This window comes from Felis catus, chromosome D1, assembly GCF_018350175.1.
Source record: "Felis catus isolate Fca126 chromosome D1, F.catus_Fca126_mat1.0, whole genome shotgun sequence".
In the NCBI taxonomy this organism is placed as follows: Eukaryota; Metazoa; Chordata; class Mammalia; order Carnivora; family Felidae; genus Felis; species Felis catus.
Window position 1 is genome coordinate 99,985,610 of NC_058377.1, and position 17,026 is coordinate 100,002,635.

A 17,026-nucleotide genomic window follows, 5' to 3' on the forward strand; every position below is an offset into this window, starting at 1 on the left:
ACTGCCATTACAGCACTGGAATATTCTGAATTTAATTGTATTTTACCTTTAGCAGTGAGATTTATACCTTCATATGTTTTCATGTTACTAATTAGCATCCTTCCAGTTTAGCTTGAAGAACTCCCTTTAATATTTCTTCTAAGGCTGGTCTAGTGGTGGTGATTCCTTTTGCTTGTCCAAAAAACTCTTTCTCTCTCCTTCAATTCTGAAAGATAGCTTTACCAGGTCGAGTATTCTTGGTTGGTAGTTTTTTTTCTTTCAGCACTTTGAATATACCATGCCACTCCCTCCTGGCCTGCATAGTTTCTGTGAAAAATGTGTGGATCATCTTATGGGGGTTCTTTTATATGTAACATGTCGTTTTTCTCTAGGTGCTTTAAAGTTTGTCTTTAACTTTTGACAATTTAGTTACAAAGTGTCTCAGTGTGGGTCTCTTTTGATTCATCTTATTTGGAACTGTCTGAGTTTCCTGGGTCTGGATCATCTATTTTCCTTCTCTAGGTTAGGGTAATTTTCATGATTTCTTTGAAAAAGCTTTCTGCCCCTTTCTTTCTCTCTTCTCCTTCTGGGACCCCTGTAATGTGAATATTGCTCTGCTTGATGATATCCTATAGCCCCCTCATGTTATCTTCTCTTTTTCATACTTTTTTCTTTTTGGATGAATTCTACTGACGTGTCTTTGAGTTTATTGATCCTTTCTTTTGCTTCATGTAGTCTGGTATTGAACCTCTATTGAATTTTTCAGTTCAGTTTTTGTATTCTTTAGGTCTGTGATTTCTCTGGTACTTTCTTATATTTTCTTTTTGTTGAAATTCTCACTTTGTTCATGCATTGTTCTCCTAACCTTGGTGAGCATATTTATGACCATTATTTTGAACTCTTTATCAGATAAATCACTTTATTTCATTAAGGCCTATTTCTGGAATTTTATCTTGCTCTTTTGTTTGGCACATATTCCTCTGTTTGTCTGTTTTCCTTGACTCTCTGTTGGTTTCTGTGCATTAGATAAAAGAGCCATGTCTCCTAGTCTTGATGGAGCGGTGTCTTATAAGAAATGAACCTAATTATTCAGCCTGGCCTGAGCTTTTGGTTTTCTCTCAAACCTATGTGCAAGATGCTTTCTTTGTGTTTAGTGGCTTTCAGTAGATGAGGGTGAGCCACGACCTGTAAGTGTCCCAAAGGGGAGGATCTCATCAAGAAACAGGCTGATTGAAAGCCAGACCCTTAGGCAGCAGCTTTTAAAGTATATAAATAAGCCTCTTACAGGAAAGACTGGGAAATGGGCATTTCTGTCTGTTTCCTTTGTGCTAGGACCTGGTTAAGGAGTGTTTCTTTTTTTGCTGCAGTCCTATGGGACCCGTGAATGCAAGCCCCACTGCCCACAAGAGTCAGGTGATTGAGGGGGGCATACTCTGGGAGCAGCCACAAAACCTGGGGCACCAGATAAGCTCCTGCCAGGGGGACACTGATGACCTGGAATGGGCCAGGGAGAGAAGGTGGAGATAGTGTCCACTGGCCTTCTTGGTCTTTAGCGAGGATTGCAGTCAGCCCCTAGATGTGTGCTAAATTAGAAGCCTGAATCTTAGGCGTTGGCGTTTAAAGTATGTAAATAAGCCTCTTTGAGAAGAAGACTTGGAGAGAGGCATTTCTGCCTGCTTCCTCTGGCTGAGCCTTGGGGGACCACCCACAGTGTGTCCTCTTGAGCCCGTTAAGAACTGTTTCTTTGCTATAATTTTGTGGGTCTCATGGATGCAAGCCGTGTTGGCTTTCAGAGCTCCATACCATTGGCAGAATGCTTTCACCTTCACTTCCACGCCATTCAGTTCTCTATACAACCCTGGGAAGTAGTAGGAAATGTAGTTTACCTCCATTTTAAAATGAGATAAAAGACCAAAGGTTAGCAAGATCAATGTCAGCATTTGTTTTTGGTACCAATCCTGTATATTTTAATATTATTCTAATATTTTGGTAATATTTCTTCATATTCCTTTATTAGAATATACATGCCTGACATTCCACATCGCTTGGAGGCTATTAGAGGCAACCGTACTATGTGTTATGAAATGGACTGTGTTTAGGTGTCAGATTTCTCTGCATAAACATTGAGTGCACTCAGGGCCATGAGACTGTCTCTTTGCCTAAAGTCAACTACTAGTGACTGGTAGAATGGGTCCTTCGAAGTAGGTCTTTAGATTTCAAATCCAAGGCTGTGCTATATTGCACTGTTTCTCATGGGATGAAGTTTAAGAGGTGATGACTGACTTGTTTCCAGCAACCCTTTTGGAAACTGGTACAATGCAGGCTATACCAGTCCCACTAAGCTTCACACCAGAGTCCCTCTTATTTCTGTCCAGCAACCTCCCGACCCACAGTCTTTTCATGGCATTTTTCACCTCTGTGTTTCTCAGGGTGTAGATCAGAGGGTTTAACATGGGTGTGATGATGGTGTAAAACACAGCCACCATCTTGTCCTCAGTAAAAGTGGTGGAAGGCCTTAGGTAGATGAAGAGGCAGGGGACAAAGAACAAGATCACCACTGTGATGTGGGAAGCACACGTAGACAGGGCCTTGCGCCTCCCCTCTGACGAGCGGGTCTTAAAGGAAAGCAAGATGACAATGTAAGAGCCCATAAGAATGACAAAGCAGCTCAGTGAAATCATGCCACTGTTAGCTATCACAGTGAGCCCCACCATGTATGTCTCTGTGCAAGCCAGCTTCAGTAAAGGGTGGACATCACAGAAGTAGTGGTCAATCAGGTTGGGGCCACAGAACGGCAGTTGTACAGTGAGGATGGTCTGGATGAAGGAATGCACAAACCCTCCTAACCAACAGGTTACCACCAGTATAGAGCAGACCTTCCGGTCCATGATGGTCATATAGCGCAGAGGCTTACAGATAGCCACGTACCTGTCATAGGCCATCACTGTGAGAATAAAGATCTCTGTGCAGCCAAACAGATGGGAGAAAAAGAGCTGGACCATACAACCAACAAAGGAGATGCTCTTGACTTTAGCTTGGGAATCAATAATCAGCTTGGGGGCTGTAACAGAGGAGTAGCAGATGTCGACAAAGGATAGGAAGCTGAGGAAGAAGTACATTGGAGAGTTGAGATTGGGACTCCTTTGAATAGTCATTATAATGAGAAAATTTCCAGTCATGAGTGTCATGTAAAAGAGTAAGAACAGAAAGAAGCATAGTTGCTGCACTTTCTCATTTTGGGAAAGACCCATGAAGATAAATTCTGTAACATTATTTTCCATGGAAACTAGGAAGCTCACAAGAGGGAAATACAGTGTGACTTTACCTATAGGAAAAAAGTATGAAACACAATTAGATTTGGGCACATGGTACCATAACACTGTTATTTTTTTAAAAAATTATTCTCTGGGGCGCCTGGGTGGCTCAGTTGGTTGAGCGTCTGACTTCAGGTCAGGTCACGATCTTGCAGTCTGTGAGTTCGAGCCCCGCATCAGGCTCTGTGCTGACAGCTCGGAGCCTGGAGCCTGCTTCAGATTCTGTGTCTCCCTCTCTCTCTGCCCCTCCCCCACTCATGCTCTGTCTCTTTGTCAAAAATAAATAAACATTAAAAAAATTAAAAAAAATATTCTCAAAATTTGTCACTTAAGGTATTGGTTTGGGTAAAGTATGTTTCTTGAAATTATCAGAGATGGGGGACTGTGTGGGAGGAGAAAGAGAGAAAGAGAAAGGAAAAAAGAAAAGTTTGACAGGCTTTAAACAGATTTAGGAATACAGTCTAGGCTCTCCTCCTGTGTCAGTAGTCCAAATTATTGTTGCTCCAGAATTTAAATTAAATCTCTCTGTTAAATTAAGCCTCCGAGTGGTAACCCTCAGTCTCTTTACTCCAGGATGCTTTTCATCCTTGTTTTAGTTGATGTATGGAATTTACAAAAATACACACACACACACACACACACACACACACACACACAAACACACACACATTTGCGATCATAAGTAAGTCTTAAAATGTACACTTTGAGTCAAATCTAGGATGTAACTAGCTTTTTTTTATGTTTATTTTTGAGAGAGAGAGAAAGAGCACGAGCAGGGGAGGGGCAGAGAGAGACGGGGACAGAGGATCCAGAAGCAGGCCCCACGCTGACAGCAGCGAGCCTGATGTGGGGCTTGAATTTACAAATCGTGAGATCATGACCTGAGCCAAAGTCAGACGCTCAACTGGCTCAGCCACCAAGGAGCCCCCTAACTAGCCTTTTTATGAGACCCCTTGGCTTCCCAAATTCCTGATAGCTTGATTAGCTTTGTTGTATTTTAGATTATTCTAGGACTTCACTCTTTGTCATTTCTTATATGTCTGAAAGTGAGGAAAAATGCATAGAGGCTTCACAGAAAGGGACTGCCACCTGCAAGATCCTCAAGACTTCAGATCCCAGTTGACATTAGTTGTTATAAAGTATGGAGAGGAAATAACTCTTGAGTAGGTTTAGATCTTTTAGATCTTAATAATAACCAACTGTGAGTTCTGGGGCAAGTTACTTAACAATGATAGAGACCCAGTTTCTCTGGTCATTGGTGTAGCCTCTACATAAACACCAGGGTCTCCTCTGCTTTAGCCTTATGTCATGGAGTTTGGGGTCATCCTTTCATTGTGTTGTGTTGTGTTGTTTTTACATTAAAAAATGTTTATTTTTGAGAGAGAGAGAGAGAACACATGAGCAGGAGAGGGGCAGAGAGAGAGAAAGACACAGAATTTAAAGCAGACTCCAGGCTCTGAGGTGTCAGCACGGAGCCTGATACAAGGCTGGAACTCATGGACTGAGAGATCATGACCGGAGCCAAAGTCAGCGGCTAAACCAGCTGAGCCACCCAGATGCCGCTGGGATGATCCTTTTAATACAATGAATCACTGTCACTGAATGTAGTTTCTTTGTTTCATTATCTATGTTTTCCTTTGAACCAAAAGACGTGTGAAGGTCGGGACAAGGTGTGTCTTTATTTTTGTGCAGCCTGAATGCAAATGTTCCTTTCCTTAGTTTGACCATTTAAGCCTCACTTGCTTCATCCTTCAAATAGAAATGCTACTATCCACTTCAGAGAATTATTTTCAGTACCAAAGCTAGCCCTGCATATAGTAAGCACTCGCAGAATTATGCCCTTTCATTTTCCAGCCAGGTTGCCAGTACTTAAGACACCTTATAATGAAAAATTTCAAACGTACACAAAATGGAGATAGTTGTATTATAAGCTCTCATCCATTGACCACTCAGATTAAAAAAATGATTCATGTTTTACTACATTTGGATCACCCATCCCTCTTTTTCACTTGTTTGCCAGGTATCTTAATGCAATTCCCAGTCGTCATGCCATTTCAACCTCTACCTGGTTCATTATCCGTATCTCAGGAGCTTTCTTATGTGAGCACAAACGCCATGATCACATCTAACAAAATAACCAGTAGTTGCCTGAAATCATTCATGGTCTGCTGGAGCCATGTTTTGTTCTCATCGCTCCTTTATAGTGCTTAGTTGAGTGCTCACCATGCGTGCTCCATAGGCCAGGGTAGTTCACTGTGGCTGCTGTGCACCTGCGATGTGGATAGTGTGACTAAGAAACCGATGTTCCAATTTTGTTTAAATTTAAATTAAAAAAAACATAAAGCAATGTAAAGTATTTTCATGTAATAAAATTTTGGATAAGATGCGTTAAACAAAATATTGTTAAAATTAATTCCACCGATTTGTTTTGCTTTTTTATGTGGCTACCGAAACATGTAAAATGACAATGTGGCTTGTATTGTGTTTCTATCACACAGTGCTGTACTAGGGGTTAGGCTCTGGTCTAAGTGCTTAATCGTACTATCTAATTTGTTTCTTGTAATTATATGAAGTACGTAGAATTATTCCCATTATTCACAAAAGGAATAAAACCCAGAAAAGTAAACTAACTTTATTTATAGTCGTGTAGCTAGTCATTGGTGGAACACAGATTCAACCTTGATAAATTCTCTTAGTCTGTGCCACATTATGTCATAAATGTACAATTTCCATTGGCATTATTTAAAAAATACTGATAATTCTTTTGGGATCTTCTTTATTATTTTAATATTTCTGGGATATGTATTGCTACTTTAATTAACTCCAAACAAAACTTAACCAAGATAGACACCAGTACTCTGATAAATTAGTGGAGTCCTGATGTCTGTGTTCTGGGAAGACCCATAGGCCTTACCGCCAAACAGTAGTTTCTGCTACAGCATAGGCACAGTCTCAGAAAATGGCGCAGATTGTGGAAAAGCATATTCAAACTCTGCCATTTCTCCTGCCAGAGTCTAGGACTCAGTAAGATCCTCTGTCTCACCTTCCCTCCCCTGCCACTGTCACCTGCCATGTGGTGCTGGGCCTAGACATAGATTATTCCACAGTCTGGAATGCCTCACTACCTTAAAAAAATTTTTTTTTATATTAATTTATTTTTGAGAGAGAGACAGAGTGTGAGCAGGGGAGGAACAGTGAGAGAGGGAGACACAGAATCCGAAGCAGGCTCCAGGCTCTGAGCTGTCAGCACAGAACCCGAGTCGGGGCTGGAACTCATGAACTGTGAGATCATGACCTGAGCTGAAGTTGGCTACTTAACTGACCGAGCCACCCGGGTGCCCCTAGAATGCATCACTATCTTTTAACCCGTAGTAGGATAAGGACAGAAGCAAATAGATGAGGGTTAGGCTTCACCAAATGCTAAATTTTAGTGCCTTGACTAAATGCTGACTCACTGAAAACATTTGTCCACAGACATTTCTTGAAAGAGGTAGCTTTCTAAAAGTCTGCAGTAAAGGCATTTGCTGACCCCTTCAGATGTCCTCTGTTTCTTTCTATCATAATATTTAAAATCACTGTCTTTGGGGTACCTGGGTGGCTCAGTTGGTTAAGCGTCTGACTTTGGCTCAGGTCATGATCTCATGGTTCGTTGAGTTCGAGCCCCATGTCGGGCTCTGTGCTGACAGCTCAGAGCCTGGAGCTTGCTTCAAATTCCATGTCTCCTTCTCTCTCTGCCCCTCCCTTGCTTGTGCTGTCTTTCCAAAATAAAAAAAATAAACATTAATAAAATAAAAAATAAAATCACTGTCTTTTAGACTACTTGTGTGTCTCCCCCAGTGGACTGTGTGTCACTTAAATGCAGAGTTCTTTCCTATTTGTATAGGTTTTCAGAACTTGACCCTAGGCCAGGGACATATGTTAGGTATTCAGTAAACTTTGTAGGAGGAAGAGAGGGAGAGGGAGAAAGAAGATGAGAGTTACTAGTTTATGAATCCTTCTAGATGGTCTAGCTATTGTCCAGCATAGAATACTGCTTAAAAACACAAACTCTTATCGGATGGAGCTGGATTTTCAACCCCTGGGCACGCCAATACCAACTGTGTTGCTTTAACCATGTAAGGTTAGCTATTATTGTCCTCATCTCTAAAGTAGGGATAAATAGTTCCTGCCTCATAGAGTTGGTGTGAGAATTAAAATAGCTAATGCATGTAAAGCTTAGCATAGTGTCTGGTCCATTAGAAGTACTTACGAAATTTTAGTTATTGTCATTTTTATCCTGTACATTATTAATATGGGAAATATGAAGCAAAGAAGAAAGGTGATAAAAATGATTTCACTTACCTGGAGAGTATGAAACTCTTCCTTCCCATCATTTCCTACTTCTGAGTCCTATGAATCCTCTACCTAGCTGTTACCCCTCCAAACACCATTCCTATTCCAGTAGTCTCATATTTCTGTGGTCAGTGCATAACATATACGAATAACATATATGTATTTCATAACATATATGAAAAAAGTAGTCTGTCTCCCATTTATTGCTTAAAATTTCTGTCTGGGTCATAAAGCAAAGTTATTTGTCTTGGAGCCTGAAGCAAACCTAAGTTTACGTTAAGTTCTTGGCAGGTGTTTGGTAAACAACAAGGACGGAGGAAGTACGATAGAAACGTGTGACTTTGGGGACCATCCTGAAGGTTAACTTACTCTCTTCCTGACATCCAGAGTTGTCTTCCAGCTTGGTGTAAATTCAGGCAAAGGCTTTTTCATATCTGAATTCTATGGCTTGGGAAGGAGAAAGAAAAGCCCCATGATACTCAGAGGATACTGTGTTCTGCATCACTGTTTTAAGCTATGAGCTCCCATGAGCCTTTAATTGGCTTCCCCTGTTGAAAGTTCTTACCAAAGATACAAATAACTTTACCCACTTCATCATCCAGGTGTGGGGCCCACTTGGGAGAGGACTTTTTAGAATGAATTCCCCTGTTTTTATGGCCACTGGAGGTGGATCATCCTGGATTTCCTGTCTGATACTCATCCTTTAATCTAACAACAGTGGATTCCATTGATTAAGCACTTAGTATGTGTCTTCCATTATGATAAGCACTTTATACACATTCCACAGTTTTTAGAAATTTTTTATTTTATATTTAGAGCCTCAGTTGAGTTGAAATGAAATAATCATGACTGTTGTTTGAGGTTCACTATCTCCATTTTTTAATATATGACTTCATACTTCACTGTTAATTAATTTAATGACTAAAATATCTGTAAGCCAATATATAATCCAAGTATTAAACATTATGGATAAATAGAATCTACCTGTGCATGCCCTTCTCTAGTGCATCCCATTGCCTGTTCCTGAATGCCAAAAAGTTAAATATATTGTAAATTATGTGTATGTTAGTGTGTTTTAAATTTGAATTTTGAGAAGGTTGAACATTTTTTCATGACTTTAGTGATAGTTGGATAGTTTTTTATATTAAGTGCCTGTTTTTTGGTCCATTTTTGGATTATCTATCTTTAATTTATTTGTAGAGGTTCATTTTATATAATCTGGATTTTTTTTGTAATCTGGGTTAAAGCCCCTTGTCATCTCTTTCTTTCTCTATCTCTATATCTCTGTCATCTCCCCTCCCAATTTTGTAACTTCCTTTTTCTCTTTAAATGATATTTTTTAATGAATAGAAGTTCTTAATTTAATGTAATCTAATTTATTGGTATTTTCTATTATGACAGTTGCTGTGGACTGAATGTTTGTGTCTTCCAAAATTCATATGTTGAAATCCTAATTCGCAAGGTGATGGCATTAGGAGATGATGAGGTCATGTGGGCAGTACCCTCATGGAAGAGACCCCCAGAAAGCCACTCATCCCTTCCGCCACGCGAAGACAACAAAAAAATGCTTTCTCTGAACCAGGAAGTGAGTTCTTACTAGATACTGAATCTGAGACTTGGTTTTGGATTTCGTAGCCTCCAGAACTGTGAGAAATAAGTTTCTGTTGTTTATAACCTACCCAGTTTGTGGTATTTTGTTATAGCAGCCCAAATGAAGTAAGATAATACTTTTTGGGTCTTCTTTTAAGAAATCCTCCCTATTGCAAGTTCATGAAATTATTTCCCATTAATTTCTAGATGCTTTATTGTTTTACTTTTCATATTTAGATCTAAAATCCATCTGGAATTAATTTTGGGCTATTCTGTGAGAGAGGGGCCAAGACAGATTTTTAATGTGAAAATCTAACTGAACTGAACTAACACCTTTTATTATAAAGCTTGTCTTTTATCCATGGCTCTTCTGTGCACCTTTGTAATAAACCAGATGTCCACATATGCATGTCTGCCTCTGGTTGTCCGCCACTGCATTATTGGTCCGTTCGTCTATATTTGCATCAATATCTGTCTTTATAACTGTAATCTTGTAATAATTCTTGGCCATCAGTAGTGGAAGTCCACCAACTCTGATTATTTGAAGGTAGGTTAGATATCTTTGGCCTTTTGCATTTTCATGTACATTAAAAATATGCTTGTAAATTAGCACAAAAATATCTTCTAGGATTTTATTTGAGATTGCAATGAATCTGTTTATAAAGTTGGGTGTATTTGGCACTTTAATGATCTTGAATGTTAAGTGGTATATCCTTTAATTTATCTAGGTCTTTGTTAATTTTTCTAAATGCTTTCTAAATGTTTTCTAATTTTCAGTGTTAGGGTCTTACAAACATTTTGAAGATTTATTTAGATTTTCTACTTTTGCCTCGGATGTAGAAAACTTTAAAGGGTGTTGTTTATAGCCTGTGAACAGGAAAAATCTAGATAAATTACGAATTCATAACTTTTGGGGGAATGTATTAAAGAGTTGAGGTTTTAGAACAACTAAATATCCTGAAATATAAACCCCTCCAAGCAGAGATGAAACACAGCACTGTTTCACTGGGGAGCATTGAAGGAAGAAATGTCAAGAGCCATATAAGTGGGTAAGAAATGTAGGCTAGCATGAGACTACAGAATGCCACAGACACAAAGGAGTTCAATGAAGCACACTTGTATGATATTCTCTATAGGGGCCTTCGCTGAATGCTCATGAGAAACACTGAGGACAAGGCAGTAGATTGAGGAAATCTATATTGGTGATACAAGCTTGTTTGAGGATAGCAGCTGCCACTGTGGGAAAAGCATAAAGCCTCACTCAGACCTTTCTTACAGAACAAAAGCCTTAGGTCTTGGGGGAAGAACCTTCTTGCCCCCGGGGTTCATGTGAAGATCCACTAGGGCAGGGTGAAGCATAAAAGAAAGGAATACTCTATCCTTGAGGAGGAACAGGAGAGAGGCCTGGACCCAGATCCTACGCCAATATGATTTAAGGTCTGTTCTGCCTGCGGGTAGGGCAATAAGTCTGCCAAACTAGACCCACCAAAGATGTAAGTCGAAATTCTGCTGCCATAACAAACATGGTAACAAATGATAAATGCTTTAGGTGAGCTGATCAGTAGACTTGACACAGCAAAGAAAAGAATAGTGACCTTAAAGATAGGTTAAAATAGGGGAGCCTGGGTGGCTCAGTCAGTTGAGTGCCTGCCTTTGGCTCAGGCCATGATCTCATGGTTTGTGAGTTCAAACCCTACTTTGGGCTCTGTGCTGACAAGCTCAGAGCGTGGAGCCTGCTTCAGATTCTGTGTCTCTCTCTGCACCTCCCCTACTTATGCTCTCTCCTTCTCTCTCTCAAAAATAAATAAACATTAAAAAAATAAAAAAAAATAGGTTACTATAAATTACCAAACTGAAACATAAGCAGAAAAAAAGAGCAGGAACCCGTCCCCACCAAGTACAGAGTATGTAGGATCTCTGGGACAATATAAAAAATTTAACATTGGCATAACTGGAATCCTAAAAAGAAAACGGGGCAAAAGAAATATTTGAAGAAACAGTGACTGAGAATTTCCAAAAATAATGAAATATATCAAACTATATATCTAAAAGTCTTGGAAAAGTTGAGCAGGAAAAACAACAACAACAAAAGAAATGAAAACAACCCTATGCTGACACATCATATTCCATCTGCTGAAAATAAAAGACAATGATAAAATCTTGAAGGCATACAGTGGAAAGAAGAAATATAAAAAAGAAGATATGAATTACAGCAGACTTCTCATCAGGAACTATATATGATAGGAGACAATAGAGTAACATCTTTAATAGAGTGGTGTCTTTAAGTATTTGGAAAAAAACCTCTGTCAACTCATAATTTTATACAAATGAAAATATTTTTCAAAATGGAAGTAAAAAAAAGATTTTTATTGCCAATCCAAAACTGAATTCATACTAGAAGACCTGTACTACAAGAATATTAGTTTTTTAGGCAGATAAGAACATTATATTTGATTGAAAGTTGGATATATACACAGAAGTGAAGAACTTCAGAATGGTTAAAGGGTAAATATAAAGGAGTATGTTTTTCTTATTTTATTTGCTCTTAAAATCAGTGATTTTTATTTTTTTATTTTTTCAAGTTTATTTATTTTGAGAGAGAGAGAGAATGCATGCAGGCACAAGCAGGGGAGGGGCAGAGAGAGAGAGGGAGAGAGAGAATCCCAAGTAGGCTCTGCACTGACAGTGTGGGGCTCAATCCCATGAACCATGAGATCATAACCTGAACCGAAATCTAGAGTCAGACGCTTGAGCCACCCAGCATACCAAAATAAGTTATTTAAAAATTTAAAAAAAATTTATTTTGAGAGAGACAGAGAGAGTGTGAGCAGGGGAGGGGCAGAGAGAGAGAGAGAGAGAATGAGAATGAGAATCCTGGGCCCCACACAGTCAGTGTACAGAGCCCGACACAGGGCTCGAACTCACAAAACCATCAGATCATGACCTGAATCAAAGTTGATCACTTAACTGACTGAGTCATCCAGATGCCCTAATAAGTGATTTTTAAAGCAAAAGTAGTAGCAATACATTCTGGGTTTGTAGTATATGTAGAAGTAAATTATATGAAAACATCATAAGAAGTGGGAGGCAGGAATTGGAAGTATACTGTTTTTGGTTCTTAGACTCTATGAAGTTGCATAAAAGTATTTCAAGTTAGATGATGAACGGAAGATATAATATGTTATATAATATAGTTTATTATATATACATATATGTATATATGTATATACTAAAATATGTATATATGTATATACTAAAATATTTTAAAAAGAAGTACAAATCTATAGTGAGGTAAAATGGAATAACAAAAAATAAACTAATTCAAAATTAGGCAGAGAATGAGGAAAAAGGGAACAAAAACAATGGAACGTAAAGAATTGGAAAGGTGTTTGGATTGAATCAAACCAAGGGGCAGGCGCCTGGGTGGTGCAGTCAGTTAAGCGGCCGACTGAATCTCAGCTTAGGTCATGATCTCACAGTTTGTGAGTTTGAGCCCCACATCGAGCTCTATGCTGATGGTGTGGAGGCTGCTTAAGAGTCTGTCTCTCCTTCTCTCTGCCCCTCCCCAGCTGTGCTCCCTCTGTCTCTCAAAATAAATAAATAAACTTAAAAAATTAAAAAAAAGAAGTCAAACCAATCAATACTTACATTAAATGTAAATTAGCTAAACACTAATTTAAAAAGATTCAAATTATATAAAATACCAAGCCCAAATTTATCCTACCTGTAAGGCATTATTTAAATATGAAGACATACATAGATTAGGAGTAAAATGGAACAAGATATATAATAAATGCACTAAGCAATGAAAGCTAGAGCAACTCTATTGATATCAGACAAAGTAGACTTTAGTACAAGGAATATTACCAGAGATAAAGAGGTGACAGATGGATCAATTTGCCAAAAAGACATAATAATCCTAATAGTATTTGCATCTAACAACAAAGTCTTGAAACTACATGAAAAAGAAACACCTAACAGAACTGACTGTTCTTTTTTTTTTTTTTTTAAACATTTACTTATTTTTGAGAGACAGAGACACAGCACAAGTGGGGGAGGGTCAGAGAGAGAGGGAGACAAAGAATCCGAAGTAGGCTCCAGGCTCTGAGCTGTCAGCACAGAGACTGATGTGAGGCTTGAACCCATGAACTTTGAGATTATGATCTGAACTGAAGTCGATGCTTTAACCCACTGAGCCATCCAGACGCCCCCTGACTGTCCTTCTATTGAAGTTCTCTCAGTCATCTTTTGGTTGGATGAAACTCCTTATGTAGTAGATTTTTCAGAAAGGGTGCTTGTGTACATACAGTATTTACTGAGTTACTATATGATCAAAACTTTAGTTTATTAAAGGACAGCTTGGCTAGGTATAATATTCTAGTTTATACTTTCTTAACGTTCTTGAAAATGCTGCCACACAGTTGTCTTGCTTTATAGTGTTTTTGGGAATTTGCATGCCACAAGAATTCTTCTGTTTTTGTAAGTTATTTTATAATTTTTCCTAGAGTTCCTCAGGATTTCTTTCTGAAAAAAAAATTTTTTTAACGTTTATTTATTTTTTGAGACAGAGAGAGGCAGAGCATGAATAGGGGAGGGTCAGAGAGAGAGGGAGACACAGAATCTGAAACAGGCTCCAGGCACAAAGCCTGACGTAGGGCTCGAACTCACGGACTGCGAGATCATGACCTGAGCCGAAGTCGGACACTCAATTGACTGAGCCACCCAGGTGCCCCCTTTCTTTATCTTTAATGTCTAATAGTTTTATTAGAATACATATCAGGGTTGATTGTTCTGTGTTAATCTTTCCTGGTACCCAGTGGATCCTTTAAATGTGTGGATTCAGGATTTTTTTTTTTAAGTTTATTTGTTTATTTTGAAAGAGAGGAGACAGAGCATGTGAGCAGGGGAGTGGCAGAGAAAGAGGGAGAGAATCCCAAGCACTGTCAGCACAGAGCCTGCTGTGGGACTCAAACCCACAAACTGTGAGATCATGAGCTGAGCTGCAGTCAAGAGTCAGATGCTTAACCGACTGAGCCACTCAGGTGCCTCAAGATTTAGGTATTTTTAAATTGAGGAAATATTTTTTGGATGATAGTTTTAAATATTGGCTCTATTCTATTGTTTTGATTTTTTTTAAGGACATCAATTATATTAGGTCTCCTTGTTCTAACTTCTATTTCCACCTCTTTCTTTTCGCCCTTTTAAATGTCATTTTATTTCCTTTGATTATCTGATTTACTTTCATGCTGTTTATTATATTCTAATTTGAATATTCTCCCTTTGGTACTTTAATTTTCATTGCTGACAAAAGTTTTTTGGCTTTTCTTTTTTCTTGAGTTTAATCAACTCTCATTTCACCCCTTCCTCATTTTTTTTTGTTTAATTTTTTTTTCAACGTTTTTATTTTTGGGACAGAGAGAGACAGAGCATGAACGGGGGAGGGGCAGAGAGAGAGGGAGACACAGAATCGGAAACAGGCTCCAGGCTCCGAGCCATCCGCCCAGAGGCTGACGCGGGGCTCGAACTCACGGACCACGAGATCGTGACCTGGCTGAAGTCGGACGCTTAACCGACTGTGCCACCCAGGCGCCCCAACCCCTTCCTCATTTTAAAAACTTTTTTTTTGTTCTTAGATTTTATATTTCGAATTCAGCATTTTATTTTCATATACTTAAATGTTTGTTATGTCTTTAGCTTTCCTCTCTCAGAGCATAATTGCTCGGTGTTTATAACTTCTCAAAGTTCTCCAGCTGAATTAATTGAAAAATATCTTGAACCTTTTCCTAGCTCACAAATTTTTGGTAAAGTTTTACACTAGAGACAATAAATTCCGTGGGGAATGTGGCTCTTGATCACACTGTGAGGCTCAATTTATTTTAAATAGTTTAAGCATCTCAATATTGAAAAACAATCTTTGGTCTTCTAGTGAGTGTGAGTGGGTTTTCTAAACTAAAAAATAGCACCTAAAACTCATGGGCTAGCTCTTTTCTGTACCTGTTTTTTTTTCTAGTTTATAGTTTCTAAATAGATGATCTAAAGACCGACTATGGGGATGATTCCCTGAATCCTTCCCTTTGTGATTTACCTGCATCACCACAGGCTGTTCATTTTCTAAAAGATCATAGAACCCGTGGAATTTTGTTGTGTGGAAGCAAGATTGGCACTGTTAATTGGCAATCGCAATCACAAAATCAAAGTCACTAGAAGGGAATTCATTGTCATGGAAACAGTGCCTCAGCAACTTGACCAGTCACTAGCTGAGTGACTCAGAAGTCAGTTAAACTCTCTGACTCTTCGCTGCCTCATCTGTCAACTAAGGAGATGGGATTCATAGTCTTTAAATTGCCTTTCAGCTCTAAAGTTTCCTCAGTTTCGCCTAATGTCTTAGCTGTGATGAAGTGGCTCAGCCCACTGGGGGCCTTCGATGTGGAGGAAGGAACCTGTGGAACAGTTTTGTTGTGAAGAGAGCTTCCTGTGTTCCAGGGCACACCGCGTCAGTCTCCTCAGCCCTTTAAGTGACATCCCTTTGAGTGATGGGCTCTTGCAACAGATGGAGAAATGCTCCTGATTCTAAGGAGGAGAACCTTTATGTTCAAGTCCTTGCTGTAAAACTGAACATTACTCAAACAAGGTAGGTAATGCCATACCCAGGAGGATGTCTCAGGTTGACTGAATGTGGAGACTTTGATAGGCTCCAGATCACAGTGTGATGTAGAATGAGTCACTTTTCCTCCCTGAGCCTCAGTTTCTGCCCCTGTATAAAGGAGGGGGCTGAACAGAATGTGCCCTAAAGTTCTCCTTGACGTTCACATTCTGGGATTCCATCAAGTACCACTTGGGGTCTGGAGTGAGTTGTGGGAAGGAGGCCCTTGTGATGTGACTTTGAGTTCATTGCAGTAGGTCTTCCAGGCTCTCTATCACTTGTTATTTTGTCCTCGTCATTCAGACTGTATTTGGGAGGATAAAGTTGTACCTAGTTAGGGTCTAGAACATCATTTACCTACCTAGGTTTACATGTAATCCATGGGTTACCTTCTAATCCATGATCCTAGGGTGAGGGTTTTATCTGGGGAAGTGCTGGAGGAGGTAATTTGTTGCCAACTGTCTTTCTTTCGGGCAAGGGGAATGAGAAAGCAGAGAGAAATGTAAATAAATACCAGGAAGGGCGAGCTGATAATAGCTACTACTTATTGAGAGCTTCCTGTTTGCCAGGCAGCCCTCTTGCAACAACCGTGTCAGATATGAATTGTTACCCTATTCCAAGAAAATAAAAAAATCTGTTCCCAGAGACACATGATGTGATCAAGCTCAGCATCGGCAGCCACCTGCAGTGCTTGTTCCCACAATCCCTACCTAAGACCAGCCCCAGAGGAGAGAGAAGGGCGGCTCAGCAGGTGTTCTCGTTTTGTTTTCTCCAGTCCCTTAGAGGTCCGTGAACCTGGAAATGTTCCCTCCACTAAAAAGGCGGGTCACTTCTGACCTGTGATTCATCACTTCCATGCCTCACAATGATGCCATGAGCTCATCTGATACAATTGTCTTACATTTCCCTAATGAATTTTTTGTTTGTATTTTAAAATATATATCATGTGGTCCTAAATGGTAATCTCCTCAACATATAGACTCAGATGTTATATGTACAGGAGTGTGTCAGAGATTTGGTCTCTTAAGTGAGAATTGGGCAATTCATGTCCAAGCAACACTGCATAAAACAAAGAGCAACTAATGCCTTCTATGGAATGTAATTCATGGAAAATAATCTATGAGGTAGAAGTAATAACTTTTAAAATTTTTTTTAACATTTATTTATT

General features: G+C 39.3%; 2 protein-coding genes across 4 annotated transcripts in view; one reads left to right on the forward strand and one right to left on the reverse strand.

Moving 5' to 3' along the window:
• LOC111556538 (olfactory receptor 4B1-like) overlaps positions 1–17,026 on the forward strand; it is a 56,126-nt gene that overhangs the window by 10,074 nt on the left and 29,026 nt on the right. For 2 of the 3 annotated variants that reach the window (XM_045039288.1, XM_045039287.1), the window contains exon 2: positions 15,569–15,846. The exons of the other annotated variant lie outside the window; for it this stretch is intronic. The gene's annotated coding sequence lies outside the window, so the exon portion shown is untranslated. The remainder of the gene's footprint in view (positions 1–15,568; positions 15,847–17,026) is intronic. 3 annotated transcript variants of the gene reach the window in all.
• On the reverse strand, positions 2,087–3,263 carry LOC101098160 (olfactory receptor 4S2-like). Its single transcript, XM_011286891.4, has one exon. It carries the CDS (start codon positions 3,258–3,260, stop codon positions 2,244–2,246), a length of 1,017 nt encoding a protein of 338 aa, XP_011285193.2. The 5' UTR covers positions 3,261–3,263; the 3' UTR covers positions 2,087–2,243.